General features: G+C 38.5%; 1 protein-coding gene and 1 pseudogene across 1 annotated transcript; one reads left to right on the top strand and one right to left on the bottom strand.

Moving 5' to 3' along the window:
• Positions 1-5,203: 5,203 nt before the first annotated feature.
• Positions 5,204-6,163, top strand: LOC117477759 (G-protein coupled receptor 183-like). Its single transcript, XM_034124501.1, has one exon. It carries the CDS (start codon positions 5,204-5,206, stop codon positions 6,161-6,163), a length of 960 nt encoding a protein of 319 aa, XP_033980392.1.
• Positions 6,164-6,380: 217 nt separating this feature from the next.
• On the bottom strand, positions 6,381-13,755 carry LOC117477758 (annotated as a pseudogene).
• Positions 13,756-14,456: the final 701 nt, after the last annotated feature.

Here is a 14,456-nt window from a genome sequence, read left to right as displayed (position 1 = left end):
ATGCATGCCTTTATTCTTCTGACATAAATTAAATGACTGGGATACGTTTGAATAAAATCCTGTTATTATAACACACTGAATCAAATTAGCATATTATGTATTTTAGCTTTTAATGGATTGGATAGACTTGAAAATGCTTATTCACATCCCTTAACTTCTATTAAGAGGAGATGCATTAAACTATTGTTTGTTTGTTTGTTCGTATCTTTTTTTTTTTTTTTGTTAATTGGTTGTGACAAGACTAAAGGGCCATAATTATGGTGATAACCACACATTTAGAGTACCATAATTGTAATAATTGGTCGAAAGCTGGGTGGATGCCCATTCTTCCTATGTTGGCTACAGGCCATTAATTCCACAGTATGTAGAAAGTGAAATCCCATTCAAAGGAGTCGGTTTGGCTGCTATCCCCAAACAAATGCTCATTCATTTTCTGGAGCTCGACACATTTTAATGATCATGTTCATAGCAGTATAGAAAGTAAAATGACAGCTGCACTGATTTATAGACAATCTGGTGTAAATATACAATGATGAAAAATAATAACTACAACTTTAGACCTTAATTAACATGTATTATATAAAAATAAGTATTTTGCCTTCTTTTTTCCGCATTCTCTCTCTCTGCTGGGGTTCTGTGACAGTAGGGTTTTGATTAATGACAGGTTCTCCAGGGTGTGTGCTTTCACAGAAAACCTTCAGTCCTGTTTCTAATTCCAGCTCTCTTTCTCCGGGCTGCCATGACGCACGTAGGTTTTTGTTACAGCCAATTTAATGTTTTGCAACCATTATAGAGAATGGCAGAAAAGGGGCTCAAAAAGTACTAGAGAGTGTAAAATGGTTGCATATTTATATCTAACCATAAAACATCATTTATCTTTCACCTTTTAGTTCTTGGATTTATTGTAACTTTCTGAGGTGTGATATTAATAAACACTGGACGCTCCATAGATAAGCCCCATACATTAGCAATATTCTCTTACATTTTTTCAAGCTGCTTTTACTGCTACAATTTTTCTGATGAAAACTATTAAACCCAGATTTTCTACCAAAGAAATGTAAAATAACATGTACAATTATGGTGATTGTACATGTAAAACAATACAATCAAAATTAGAGTATGCATGATAGGTGCTATGTAGCTGCATATGCATGCTAATATGCTAATGCAGACATGTTTGCCACCTTAGTTTTAGTAGTGTTAGCATGCATAAAGTGCAGTCCTTTTTTAAATTGACTAAAGTTTGAACATTGACCCACAAAACACAGGCTTTAATTTTGGTTTTGGCATATTTACAGTCTGCAGTGAAATATATTCAAATTCTTGCTCATGACTGATACCAAATATTGTACTGCCTCCTGCTAACATTAATACATCTAAGACAGAAATAAGAGAAAGATGTTTTCTAACATGACTTTCCAATGTGTTTATGTAATACGTGAATCAAATACTTCTCAACAATTATATGAACTACTGAAGCATATATCCTGTTCCCGTGCATTTTGATATAAATAGATTGTATTTGAATACATTCTAAACATATCAAATTGAAGTTCATACTAGATTTATACTAGATTAAATTAGAAAAGAGCGTAGAATACATAACACTGCAGGCGGCAAGAGTCCCACAGTTGAGCATTGAAAATTGAGAGGAAGTAAACATGACAGATCTCAGAAAATGTAATATTATGTTAAAATCATGTCATGTCTTCAAAAGTTATGTTGGTTAAATCCTGCTCTTCGCATTGAAAAATCGAGGAGCTCTACTGCCCCCTTGTATGTTTTGAGCTGTACTGTACTATACAAGCTGTTAATAAACTTTTCAATCAATCAATCAATCAGTCCAAAAAGCGGTAAAGCAACCAATGACAGCATGTTCTCTGAGATTCTCTTTCTATCTGTTAGTTCAGACATTGATTTGACAATAGATCAATGTGGGTTTGTCATTGTATTCCCATAAGGGAACAGAACATTGGGTTCCATTCACCAAAGCAGAGACTCAAATGCAATCACCACCCAGGAAACTACCCAATACACCCTGACACATACTCACACACTTTATACACTTTATACACTTACTGTGTCCTTTCCTTCCTCTAGTTCAGGGCTTCTCAAACTCCGGACCAAGGTCCGGATCCGGACCGAACTGCAAATCAATCCCTGTGTCCCATTATAAAAAAAAAATTAAAAAAATAAAATTAAAAAAATTCTGATTCTGATAAATTAATGTACATCATCATGTACGCGCGTCTTGTGTCTGACGCGTTGTGAGAATGAACGTGCATATATATTTACTTGTGTGCGCGAGCGTGACACACATAGCAGACCGCAAGTTAACCGCAAGTTTACCTTGACATACTGTATGTATGTATTGAATGTGTGTGTGTGTATACAGGGGCGCCGTTTACCGACAGGCAAGGCAGGCAAGTGCTTGGACCAGAAGGGGGCCCCCAAAGAAGGTAGATTAAGAAGGTCCACAGCAACGACAACATGAAACACCATTTAATTTACTGCAACGACATGTCGGGAAACCCCCTCAAGGGGGCCCCATGCATAGAGCGCCAAGAAACTGCTTCTTAATTTCAGTTTCGTTTCTCTGGTGTCCTGGCTTCTCGAACTAGGCTTGATACATGTATTGAGGGAGCATTATGGGACCGATCTGGTGCTGCTGAGGGTTTAAATCCTCACAGAGCACGTCATCCTTTTTTCAACAATTTTAAAAACGATCAAAGCTATCAAAGACTCCTGCTGAAGTGTCCACCATTTAACAACTAGAGCAGGGGTACTCAAACTTTTTTATTAAAGGTCCAGTTGTGAACTTTATACAAGGTCACTGGTCCGGATCAATGCCAGTAAAGTCCCCCCCCCACACCAGGGAATAAGAGAGTGGCAAACATCAATAAGCCCATGTCAGTATATAACATTCTAAAAATCAAAGAAATACATATTTAGGTCGTTTGATGATTATAAAGGTAAGAATGGTATATTGTGTTTTTTTGTTGATTTGTTTTCTCAAGTCTTTCACCTTGGAAGAGTTCAAATTACACTCAAATGAAGTGGAATTATAAAAATTGAAATAATCAAGTACAAGTGACTCAAAGTAAAATACCAGTTCTTCTGGATCAGGTCCTCAGCGCTGTAGGTTTACTGTAAATGGCCGCTGACAACACTTGGCACCTCATGTAAGGCATCTTTATAAACAGTTAGAACTGGGAGAGTCATTATTCCCTCATGAAATAAAAAACTCCAGGAGATCCTTCCCTCCTGGTCAGCGTCAAAGTCATGACACTTCGGATAACTTATAAATGAACCCTTGAAACACACACACGTCATCCTACTTACAGAACAGAAGAATATTCCACACTGGTGAGTAAAAAACTATTTGAACTTTTAAAAACCTCCACGGGTCCTTTTGGTCACAAAGTTTTAGTCTAATCGAGGATCTTTAATCAATATGGCATGGCATTAAAAGAGGCAAGACTTTCTAATTGTTGAATTAATACAATATATATATATTTGAATGTGTTAATTACTACCTAGAAAAATGGTTATCTCCATTTTGCATGTGATTTTGGATTAAACAATGTAGATCAATTAAGTTTAAGTGGGTTTTCCCCTTTCATTATGCTCTTGCTACTTCAAAATATATGGACTGGAAATATTTGAGACTTATTCATGATCATAGATCAATATGCATGGAATACTAAACTCAATAGCATCCTAGTTTTTGTAATGATACTCTAACTGTTGAAATGTTTGCCATTTTAAATCTTGAGTTGGAAAATGCGATCATTTGAATATTTTCTGAAATCTGCAAAGATAGTTACACTGAATGTATTCTCATAGTTTTTTCCTATTGTTGCTGTCTGGCATTAGTTTGTACTTACAATAGGCAAAAGTGATACATGTATATGTATATTTTACTGTCACTAAATTGGATTTAGAAGTTAAAACTGTAACAAATATAAAAAACAAGTTACTTTTACCAAATAAAAAACTCCTTAAGGAGTGCACGTAAAACAGTTGATAATATAGCATCTAATTAAATCCTCCAAAAAACATTAAAATAATTCTGTTTTGTTTATTTCGTTTTCATTAGATATGCCTGAAGAAAAACACAATTGATTAAGTCTGCTATCTCCAGGGACGATTATCTTGGCAAAGAACTACTCCCTCCTCCGTCAGAGTGATTAGCCCCACAGGAGTGTGTGTGGCCTGAGGTGGAGCCGGCAGCACGGGGAGGTGAGAAGCCCTGTCCACTGAGAGAAGGAGGGCACAAAAGGCCCACATTAAACCAGAATAGGCCCCTTGATGGCTGTACAAAGAACAATGACAGCCTCTGTCTCCAATAGTCCATTCAGTGGAAGGAGCTCAGGTGTACTGCATGTGCAAAAGACTAATGCAAATCAGCCTGACTCAGAGCAGCTGCACAAAGTCCCGGAGCCTAGAACAAAACCTGACATTTAGGGGATTAAAAAAGCTCCCCAGATATGTGATGTTCCTGTAGGGGCCAAAGACAGAGACACTGAGCTCAAGGCCCAGTACACCTTTTAATGGTATCCTTCATATCTGACTCCTGTTATTATTCCATCAATCCAGCCATTATTGCATTAATCTTTCGTGTTACCATCCTTTTCTGGTCAGAAATTAGCTTTAGGAATAGCTAAATGTCAGAAACAGGCTTTTAAGAGCTCCAAGAAATTACTGCTCTTAAGAATCTTAAACAATTGTCTACGTGCAACATATGAACTCTGCCATTTTAATTTGGGTATAGCTGCCCTTTTATTCTGCAGTAAAAGGGTGGGGCTTTTAGTATGAGTCCCTTAAGTGAGTTAGATGTCCCTATATACGGGGAGTCAAGCTTCCCAGAGGAAGGTCCACACAGACACAATAACAAGATAACAGCCTGAGGAGAAGCCCTGACGCTGTTTGTAACATGTTTTTGTTGCTCTCTGGGAACTGTCTCATTTACTCTGCGGCGAGTTGAACTCTATTGAGAATTAACTTCTCAGCAAACTAGAAACAAGGCTTCTTAATGTGCTTCAGAGCAAGAACACAAGATGAAATACAAGTCTCCATGATAAACACCTGGTGTTAATGGGAAATTGTATTGTGAGTGAGTGAATGATGTCTAGAAAATGGTAAACCCTAACCAATATTTATTTTCCTTTTTCCACCAGGGTCCTTTTACAGTGACAAAATCATGGAGAGAAATGTTTCTTCAACCACTGTCCAGACTCTACTCCCTCTTAACACCACTGCTGGCACCAATGCCACAGCAGAACCCTTCAGTGTGTTTTACGGATGCGACCATCAGGCAGAGGGTATTCTCTTTGATCTGACCTTCCAGAGCATCAACGTTATCGTGGGAATCCCAGCCAACTTACTTGTCATTGCAATCCTCATCCGAAATCGCAAAGAACCCACAACTTCAGACATATTCTTGGGCTGCCTGGCTTTCATGGATGTCTATTTTAGTGCCATGACCCCTCTCACCTTCCTTAACCTGTACTACTGGCAGAGCAAAGACGTTTGGTTAGCCGCCAAGTTTTCTTATGGTGTAAAAGACACTAGTGGGCCATTGTTTCTATCCTGTATCTGCCTAGATCGCTTTGTAGCTGTGATCTTTCCAGTAAGGTTTGGGCAGTTTAAACCCATCATTTATAGGTTAAGCCTCTCATTGCTGGTATTCTGCCTTACCTTTGCCTACTCTGCTGCCAAGACTGTGGGAGGCCTCCCCAACTTTGAAAAGGTGTTCACTGGTGAAATGCTGGCAGCATTTACTTGGATGGTCTTGTGTAATGTGAGCATACTGTGGGCCCTGAAGAAGTCCAGCAGGGCAGGAGGGAAAGATGAGATGCACCCCATGAAGAAGAAGGCCTTCAAGACAGTGCTGTCCATCCTTTGTATCATTGTGTTTAACTACCTGCCACCTGTAGCACTGTTTCCTTTTGAAGACGTCTACTCCCCTGATGTGTTCCGCTGCTACGTGCAGCCTGTGGGCTACGCTTTCCTTAACATCAGCAGCACCATCCAGCCGCTTATCTATCTATGTCGTCTGGACAAGGTGCCTTTCTTCTCAGACACCTGCCTGAAAAAGTGCTGTATCTGTGTTAATGCAAAGAACAACAAAACCCCAGCTGCACAAATCCCACCTGCTTAGAAGAAGTAATACACATATTGGTTTGGCACCCTTGGTTTGATTATTTGATAAATGTGTTTCACTGATTAGATTTATTTTATGTAGATTGAAAATATATAATCCTGAAAAAAGATGAACCTCATAAATAATGAGTCAACAATTGGCAAATCAACATTTTAATATAATGTTTTCATAAACTAATCATGTTTAAGATACATTTATTTACGATTTATGTGTGATACAGTCTACACACTGTAATGAAAACCTTTATTACTTTGGTTTTGGCGCCATCATGTGTACAAAAGTGACCAATAAACTCAACTGTAAAGTCTAATCCTTCCTTGTGTGAAGAATGTGATTTGTGTGAGTTTGTGTGTTTTTCTTAAAGTGTATTGTGCTAAAAGGGTTAGACACTTATCCTTCATTCAAAACCAACATAAAATTAAAATAATTACCAATAGAACAATCATAGAAAACATGTGCAGCAGTATTATACAATCAGACATAAGGCCATTCAAAATGATTAAACATAAGGAAATTGCATGCTACAAACCATAACCCACTTATGGATGAACTCAAACTTCATATTTATTCTTCTTCATTTTGTTTGGGAAGTGAACTATAGCTGAATGGTTCCCAAACTTAACTCAACAGCTTATTTTAAAGGTTCGAGCTTTTATTCATCCAGCATTTTAGGATGTATGACAGCAATTGTGATTGGAAGAGCCATATTGGCTGCTTGACCTACCAGAGAATAACCTAAGCCAATTTTGACAACTTTTCCAATGGCAGTTGCTATAGCATCCACTCCCAAAGTTGTACAATCTAGAGTGAAAGATGTCAAGTTTCAGGCCTATATAAATGAGTGACGACAGCCACTAATAAAAAATGATTTACTTTTTTTTTGTTAAAGCTTTGATATATTGGTTGCTGTTTGAATGTAGCCTAATTAAAATTACAACAAATAAAACAGAAAATGTTTCCAAAGAACATTAACATTTCAGCCAGTAAATCCCAAAATACAAATATCCCTGTCCTTCATCCGCTTATTGGCGGAACATTGTGATGAGTACTTTCTCTGGCATTATTCTCAATGGATGACTGTTTTGTGTATAGAAATATGGAAGTAAAGTTTCTGTGAACGTGTGTGTGAATGCATAAATGAGTGTGTCATCAGCAGGGTCAAAGAAAGACATTGTCCCTTTGTTGTAATCCAGTTGAATTTTGACCTGTTTTGGCACTCTTGTAAGTGTCAGAGGGGTCGGGGGGGAGGTCATTGCCCTGAACTCTCCGTCCCGTAAACACAAAGTCCAGAAGCCGTTTTCAGGCCGAGCGCAGACCTCAGAGTTTCTAGGTACAGACAAAGAGGCCACACCCAGGAGCCAGTCCTGATTACTTCCTGTTTCCACGATCCAGTGGTGGCTTCCTGAGCCCAATGCGTCCATGCCAACCACTTCTACACTCATGTGGAAGCGCTCTGGGTTGTCAGGGCAACCGGTGTGCTGCTTTGAGTAGTGGAGGGAAGTGAGGTCGTCTGACAGGATGAGGCAGGGGTGTGCTGTGTTTGGGTCCAAAATAACAGGGGCTAAAAGACAGGATATTAGCAGAAAGATTGATGAGGAAACACGGTCTGGGTTTTACAATTTTACTCTCTAGGCCTTGAAGCCTTATAGCTATGACATGTACTCACTATAGTCAATTTTGTCCAGCATTTTCTCCCATACTTTATATTTGAGGTTGCAGAGATGCTTTGTCACATCAATTAGTAACCCCGACAAGTTGTCTGAACCAAGAGGTATGCTTCTTTCTCTGTGATAGAAACACATATTTTGGACTGAGAATATGGCATTGTCAACTCAAAGAGTGTAAACCCATAACTGTGCTGACCTACCTGTCCTGAGTGGCCTTGAAATTCTGGAAAACAGAAAGAGTCACAGTCAAGGTGGGAGGTTTTGGGGAACAATATTAAAAGGTTGATTTATACCTGACTGTACAGACCTTCAACAAGATCATATCTTCTTCTTGCAGCTGCTCCTGTATGATTGAGATGGTCTCTGCGAGCGATAGCACTTCTGCTGACAGTTCTTTAATCTTATCCTGCAATCTTTTCTTCTTCTTCTTTTTTAACTGCAGCTATTCTGGCTGACTCTTCCTCAAGAGTTGCTTGAACTGGCTCTCGATCAATGTCTGGGTTTCTTGTGCTTGATTCTGAGGAAGATTAGGCAAATTCTGGTTTATTTGACCAGATTATTTTTCATTCAAAACCACACATCTGACATCTCATCACATTTACCTTGATAAACTTGAACATGTCTGAATCCTTTGGAGGCCGTCCATTTTATCTTGTAAGTTCTTGAGTGATAAAGCAAGTTCATCCTGAAAGACAAGCAGGTGAGAGTCAGCAGAGATCAATTAATTTTATATAAGGATGTATCAGAATTATGAGTGCTTTGAATATCTTGGCCCAGGAGTTTTTTCACAATCTGGACAGACTTGCTGGGCAGCATTCTACCCTTGGGTGTTACCTTGAATACACCAGGTGTACAAAAACAACAGAGTCCATTTAAAAGGTTGCTTTTACGATGAAGTCTGGAAACACATTGATTTTTTCCCCCCTTACCTTGCAGTCCAGCACTGCCTCTTCTATAGGCGAGCAGTCGTGACCCTTGTGCAGTTTGGAAGACTGACACACCACACAGATGGGTTGTTTGTCAACCAGACAGAAAAGTTTTAACTTCTCCCTGTGCAGAATACAATTCAAAGTTTCTTCCACCAACATTGAATTCTTCCTGGCCTGCAAAAGGGCTTCACAGACGTTTCTCAGAGCCAAATTGGTGTGAGGACTGGCCTTAGAGGCTCTTTTCCTGCATACTGGACAGTCACGTACGCCTGTTTCCCAACAGTGCTTCACACAGCTCCTGCAGAAGCTGTGGCTACATGGCAGCAACACGGGGTCGGTAAAGATGTCACAGCAGATTGGACATGTGATATCACTCTGGGAGAGACATGATCAGTAGCTTGTCACGTACAATGCAGTTAATCCACAGTTCAAAACAGCACAAATCCTCCGGTTTAAGTCCTCATGTACTTATAATGGTTCCTCTGGCAGTAGCATAATAATTTTGTGCGCCTCGTTAAACTTGTCTCTCTAGCCTCAGAGCACACTGACAGCCTATCTATTGTTCTTGACATGAAGTAGCACAGGCTCTTGGTTTTCCTGTGCATGATTTTTGTGGGAGTAACTCAAATCATGCAGCACCAAGCTGGGAAACAGGAAATGAAACCCTATAGAGTGGCGAGGTCCCTCCCCTTCCGGTGGACCTCCATGGGACCTTATTTCGGAAAAATGATGTATTGAAGTCAATGGAGAGAGAAAGATTATCTTTCGATCCCGTTTGAATTGTGCCACGAATTACACATATGATGTTTGTCAATTTAAAAGATAATTTTGCAAGTCAAAAAAAAAAAAAAAGTGTCGTAAAACTGTGAAGTAACACATTTGTTTGTGTGAAACGCTCAATGAACTACATCTCTGGTCAACAACACACGTCACCAAGATGGCCGTCACTACTGTCTTGTCAACAAAACGATTGACTATCCTCACTATCACCACAATGAAACACGTCCTGAAGAATGTCATGCAAAGCTGCCTGCCTGCCTTCCTTTGATTCTCTCTGAACTGCCTGGTCGTTTTAATGTTTAATGTCAACCATTTGTGCAGATAGCATGAAGTAGAGAAGATCGCCGATGCTAACGTTAGCGTTAGCATTTCTCCCCCGGGCTTAAATGGTGTATTATAGAATGATCACACCGGTGACAGTACTATTCAAAGGGTTCACGAAATATGACTACTACTCTTACTGTTTAACATTTTGGGTTACTTAATGTTACTTCATGTTAAGGCTAATAAAAATGACAAGGCTGTAATGCTAACTAACGTGCTAGCTACTAGCTAGGTAGCTAACTTGATCAAGCCACTCCTGGTCCTTTCATCAGACGGGAAGCAAAAGAACGAGCAAGACCCATTGCTGGTATAATAACAACCTGGTACTAAGCACACAGGCATCTTGTTAAAGTTATCTTATCTTAGCCAGCGCCATATAGATAGAGTATATCTATATTGCGCTGATCTTAGGTATCTGAATGGTGGAGGAAAACAATTGTGACATCACTTACGCGACTCTGGGATTTGTAGTCTTTCTAGTTACGTATTTTTCATAGTCTTATATTTCAACAGTTTTACGACAAACTGTGACTTTTTTGACATGGAAATTATTTTTTAAGATTGACAAACATCATATGTGTAATTCATGGCACAATTCAAACGGGATCGAAAGATAAGTTTTCTCTCCCCATTGACTTCAATGCATAATTTTTCCGAAATAAGGTGCCATTACCCGGAAGTAGGTGGGCGTCACTCTAAAACTGTTGAAATATAAGACTATGGCCGTGTCTCAATTCAGGGGCTGCACCCTTCGGAGTACGCAGCCTACGCGGTCCACGGAGGACCCAGCCCACGTAGACCGGGTAGGCTGGACCGAGCGGCCTACGAAATGAGACGGTCTAGCCTACGGAGCGCTTCGTATTTATGTCACGTGATACGCGCTGTTCGGTTGCGTTGCTCCAGCAGCCTGCTAGCAAATTAGCTTACAAGCTAACTCAGCTGAAAAGGATCCAGAAACTTTACTACTTTTACATTTTTTGGAGATCACCGTCGGCGATGAATTAAAGAGGACCATGGCCAGGTAAATAAGATGAAGCTGTTCCTTTAGCCCCCAGTAATGTTACATTAGTAAGTTAACAAGTAAATTATATATAGCTGATGTAATTTAATCATATTATTTCATATTTAAAATAAGTCTTAATTTTTCTGTACTAATAAAACAATATGTTTTTTAAATGAACAAAAGCATGTTGTATAGATTGATTCTTAACAATATTAGTCTTCTAATCTTAATAGCTGTGATCATAACAGTTTATATTCTCCTTCTTCCCCTAAACCTGCCCAGATGATGTCCCACTGACCCCAGGTCAGCACCTCCAGGTCCAGCAGCACCGTGACCCCCCCCGCTCTGCTGAAATACACAATTAAACATTTTCTATGACCTTTTTTTTGTATTAATAAAATTAAACTGAAGACAGTTTAATGACCTAGAGATATCCTATTATTCCACTGCTTATGTGTACATGTTGGAAATAATGGTTAAAACCTCAGTAAATGAAATAAACAATGTGTTTAACAATTACAATTTAATATTGTATTTTCATCTTATCACAAAGTAGAGGTAAGAATATATCCATCCTCTCTCTGCAGCTTCATGTCTTCTATTATTATAACTTTCATCATTGAGACAGAGGAAATCAATCATGTTATTTAACATCAGCAGTAAAACAAATATCAGCAAAAGTGTGTTTATGCAGTTGTTTATTTGTATTATATGTGCAGCAAGTATATAGAAGCAGTTGTTTGGGGAATCAGACAGACTCAAGCTATAATCGTTACATATCTATTAAAAGAAAGGACACATGCAAAATCATATTCTGAAACTAAGACACAAGTCTGTAGGACGGCAGTAAGCAGAGGTCTGGGTGGAGGATGTTCCTGATCGCCGTTTTGCTTTCTTCAGCACCACGGGGGGTCCAGGTGGATGGCAGCTCTGTCCTGATGATCCGCTGGGGTTAGGGGTCCTTCTCCAGCACCACGGGGTCCAGGTGGATGGCAGCTCTGTCCTGATGATCCGCTGTGCACTTTTCAGATCAGGGGTCCTTCTCCAGCAGATCCATTTCTCCAGAATTTTACTAATTACAGAGAAAAACAAGAGAAAAATAAAAAAGTGAATTAATCATATTAAACACAGGGTTGTAGAAGTATTATTGCAAAATGTAACTCTAAGCATTTCAGACAAACAATCCCTAAAGGATCATTTAAAATTATGTACTATTCTGGTTTTTAAAAAACTAAAGAGATGAAGACAGTCACACGTGCATCCCTTTGACAGCACGGCACAAACTAACATCAAGCAAAAGGCTGCTGTCTATTTTTGATTGTCTTATTATTATGGGATTAGGATAAATTAAATAAACTTTAACCTTATAAAAGATGATCAAATCTGGTGGAAATATTTAAAATAGGCTTTTCTTTTAGCCCTACCTCAAAGCAGCATGAGCTGAACACAAAGGTTGTAATGTTGTCCCAAAGTTTAATAAACAGTAAAACATTGCTACATGTCAGAGAAATAAATAAAGCAAACAGCAGCTACACGTCAGGGTAGCCTTTTATAAATCCCACCGTACTGTAGGCTATACCGGTCTAAATGTCACTTTGGTCTATTTATGTAATATAAAGTATAACTTATCTATAACAGAGCCAAGATCTCTGTATGACTTTAGTAAACTTCTGAATTGAATTAAAAATAAGTGTAAACAACAGTGCAGTACGTCCAGCTAGATAGTTAGCGTCACATATTTATCCGTATTATTTAACGAAAATGTACGTTTTAATGCCCCTTGGGTTTGACGTGTGTGACGTTAGTTAATTTAAAGTAAGTTAAAACCCAATACTCACATTTATTAGTGATTCCTCCGCTTGCTGTTGCTTTTAAATCCACTCTGCTGGGGAGACCAGAAGCCATTTCATTTGAAAAAAACTCACTCTTCCCTGCGTGCATTGCACCCTGGGATATGGTAGGCCGCGGAGTGTACATCAGATGTATCCTTCAAATTGGGGAAAAGTAGGCTGCATTTGTGGGCCGCATTCGAAGGAGTCTCGTCTTTTTTTTAAATTGGGACAGCCTTCTTTCGGCGGAAGTGACGTATGCGGTCTACGAATGCACCCTTCGAAGGATGAAACCCCTGAATTGAGACACGGCCTATGAAAAATACGTAATATGAAGCTGCAGCGTCGGAGGCTGCACTCTCAGGACCGCACTCCCAGGACCCTTGTAGTTTTGCAACATCGCCACCTAGCGGATTGGATGACCGCAAAAGTAGACATTGTAATGCTTGTTATTAACCATCTAAAAATGCATGAAAATCGCAAAAGTAGACATTTACATGCATGAAAATATGTTTTTATTATTATTATTATATTTATTATTGTTTATTTTATTTATTTTTTACAACAACAATTTGTTGTTAATATCAAATGTATTTTGTATGTCAGATGTAAAAAGATAGTCTTTTATATTTGTCTTATCAAATTTGACATACAACGTAAATATATATATATATTGTAGTAATAATGATATCATCTATTTATAATTGTAAATGTATATTGTATGTAGACATACATTTATTATATATATTATTTTATTGTATTACACGTTCAAAATAAATCAAATCAAATATGTCTTTGAAGAGGTGCTAGATTACTGAAAAACAACTGTTAGTGTATTTATGCACCAGGCTGCAAAAGATAAACATGCAATTTGACCGAGAGGCATTTCAGTGCAGAATACATTTATTGGGCACAATTTCCACACTGTGGATTCTTCAATCTGTTGTTGACCACCTTCTCCTGGGAGATATCCATTCTGGCACTCTGAACACTGGCTGAAGGGTTCCCTCGAGCAAGCTTCTGGCCTCCAGATTCCAGAAGGCAAACCTTTGGCCATGCCTTTGAAACAATAAGAACAAGATGTAATCTAAAGTATTGCATAGGGAAAGGCTAAGGCATTGGTGCACAATTGATATGCATTAATAATCTCAACAGATATTGCCATCCAGAGTCTTACAGCTCTTGTTACTGATGGTCTACTGATCTGTAGATGGTTAACCTAATATAACTAACAGATGTTCTATTGACATGCTACTGAGTTTGTTGAGAGATTGTAGATAATCTACAAGTGACCCTCAAAATAAAGTGTTACTGAAATTAAAACACACATATTGTTAAGGGCTTTCATACCCTTGTATTTCAAAACGCTCCATGAGAATAATAATAACGGACTAAAACACCTCATGCAATATTGCAAAACATGTCAGAATTATGAGACTGTCTGATAAACAGTAAACAGGCAGTCAGACTCAGCACAGTTAAGATTATTTACAATGAATTCAAATAGTAATACAATGACTATTAAAGAAGCATTTACACTGAAGACAGAACTTAGGCTACTGCTGATTTAATGTAGCGGACAGACAGATCATATTGACATGCTTTTGTCATCCTTTGAAGTTTAATTAATTAGCTGACTATAATTAATGATCAGAGTTGGGAAGTTTACTTTTTTTAAATGTAGTAGGTTACAGATGACTAATTACCCTGTTAAAAATGTAATAAGTAATGTAACTGACTATGTAACTATTTGTATTG

The sequence above is a fragment of the Trematomus bernacchii genome, unplaced genomic scaffold (genome assembly GCF_902827165.1).
Source record: "Trematomus bernacchii unplaced genomic scaffold, fTreBer1.1, whole genome shotgun sequence".
NCBI lineage: Eukaryota > Metazoa > Chordata > Actinopteri > Perciformes > Nototheniidae > Trematomus > Trematomus bernacchii.
The sequence above is the reverse complement of the archived record's forward strand: the minus strand, read 5'-3'. Positions and strand labels throughout refer to the sequence as shown.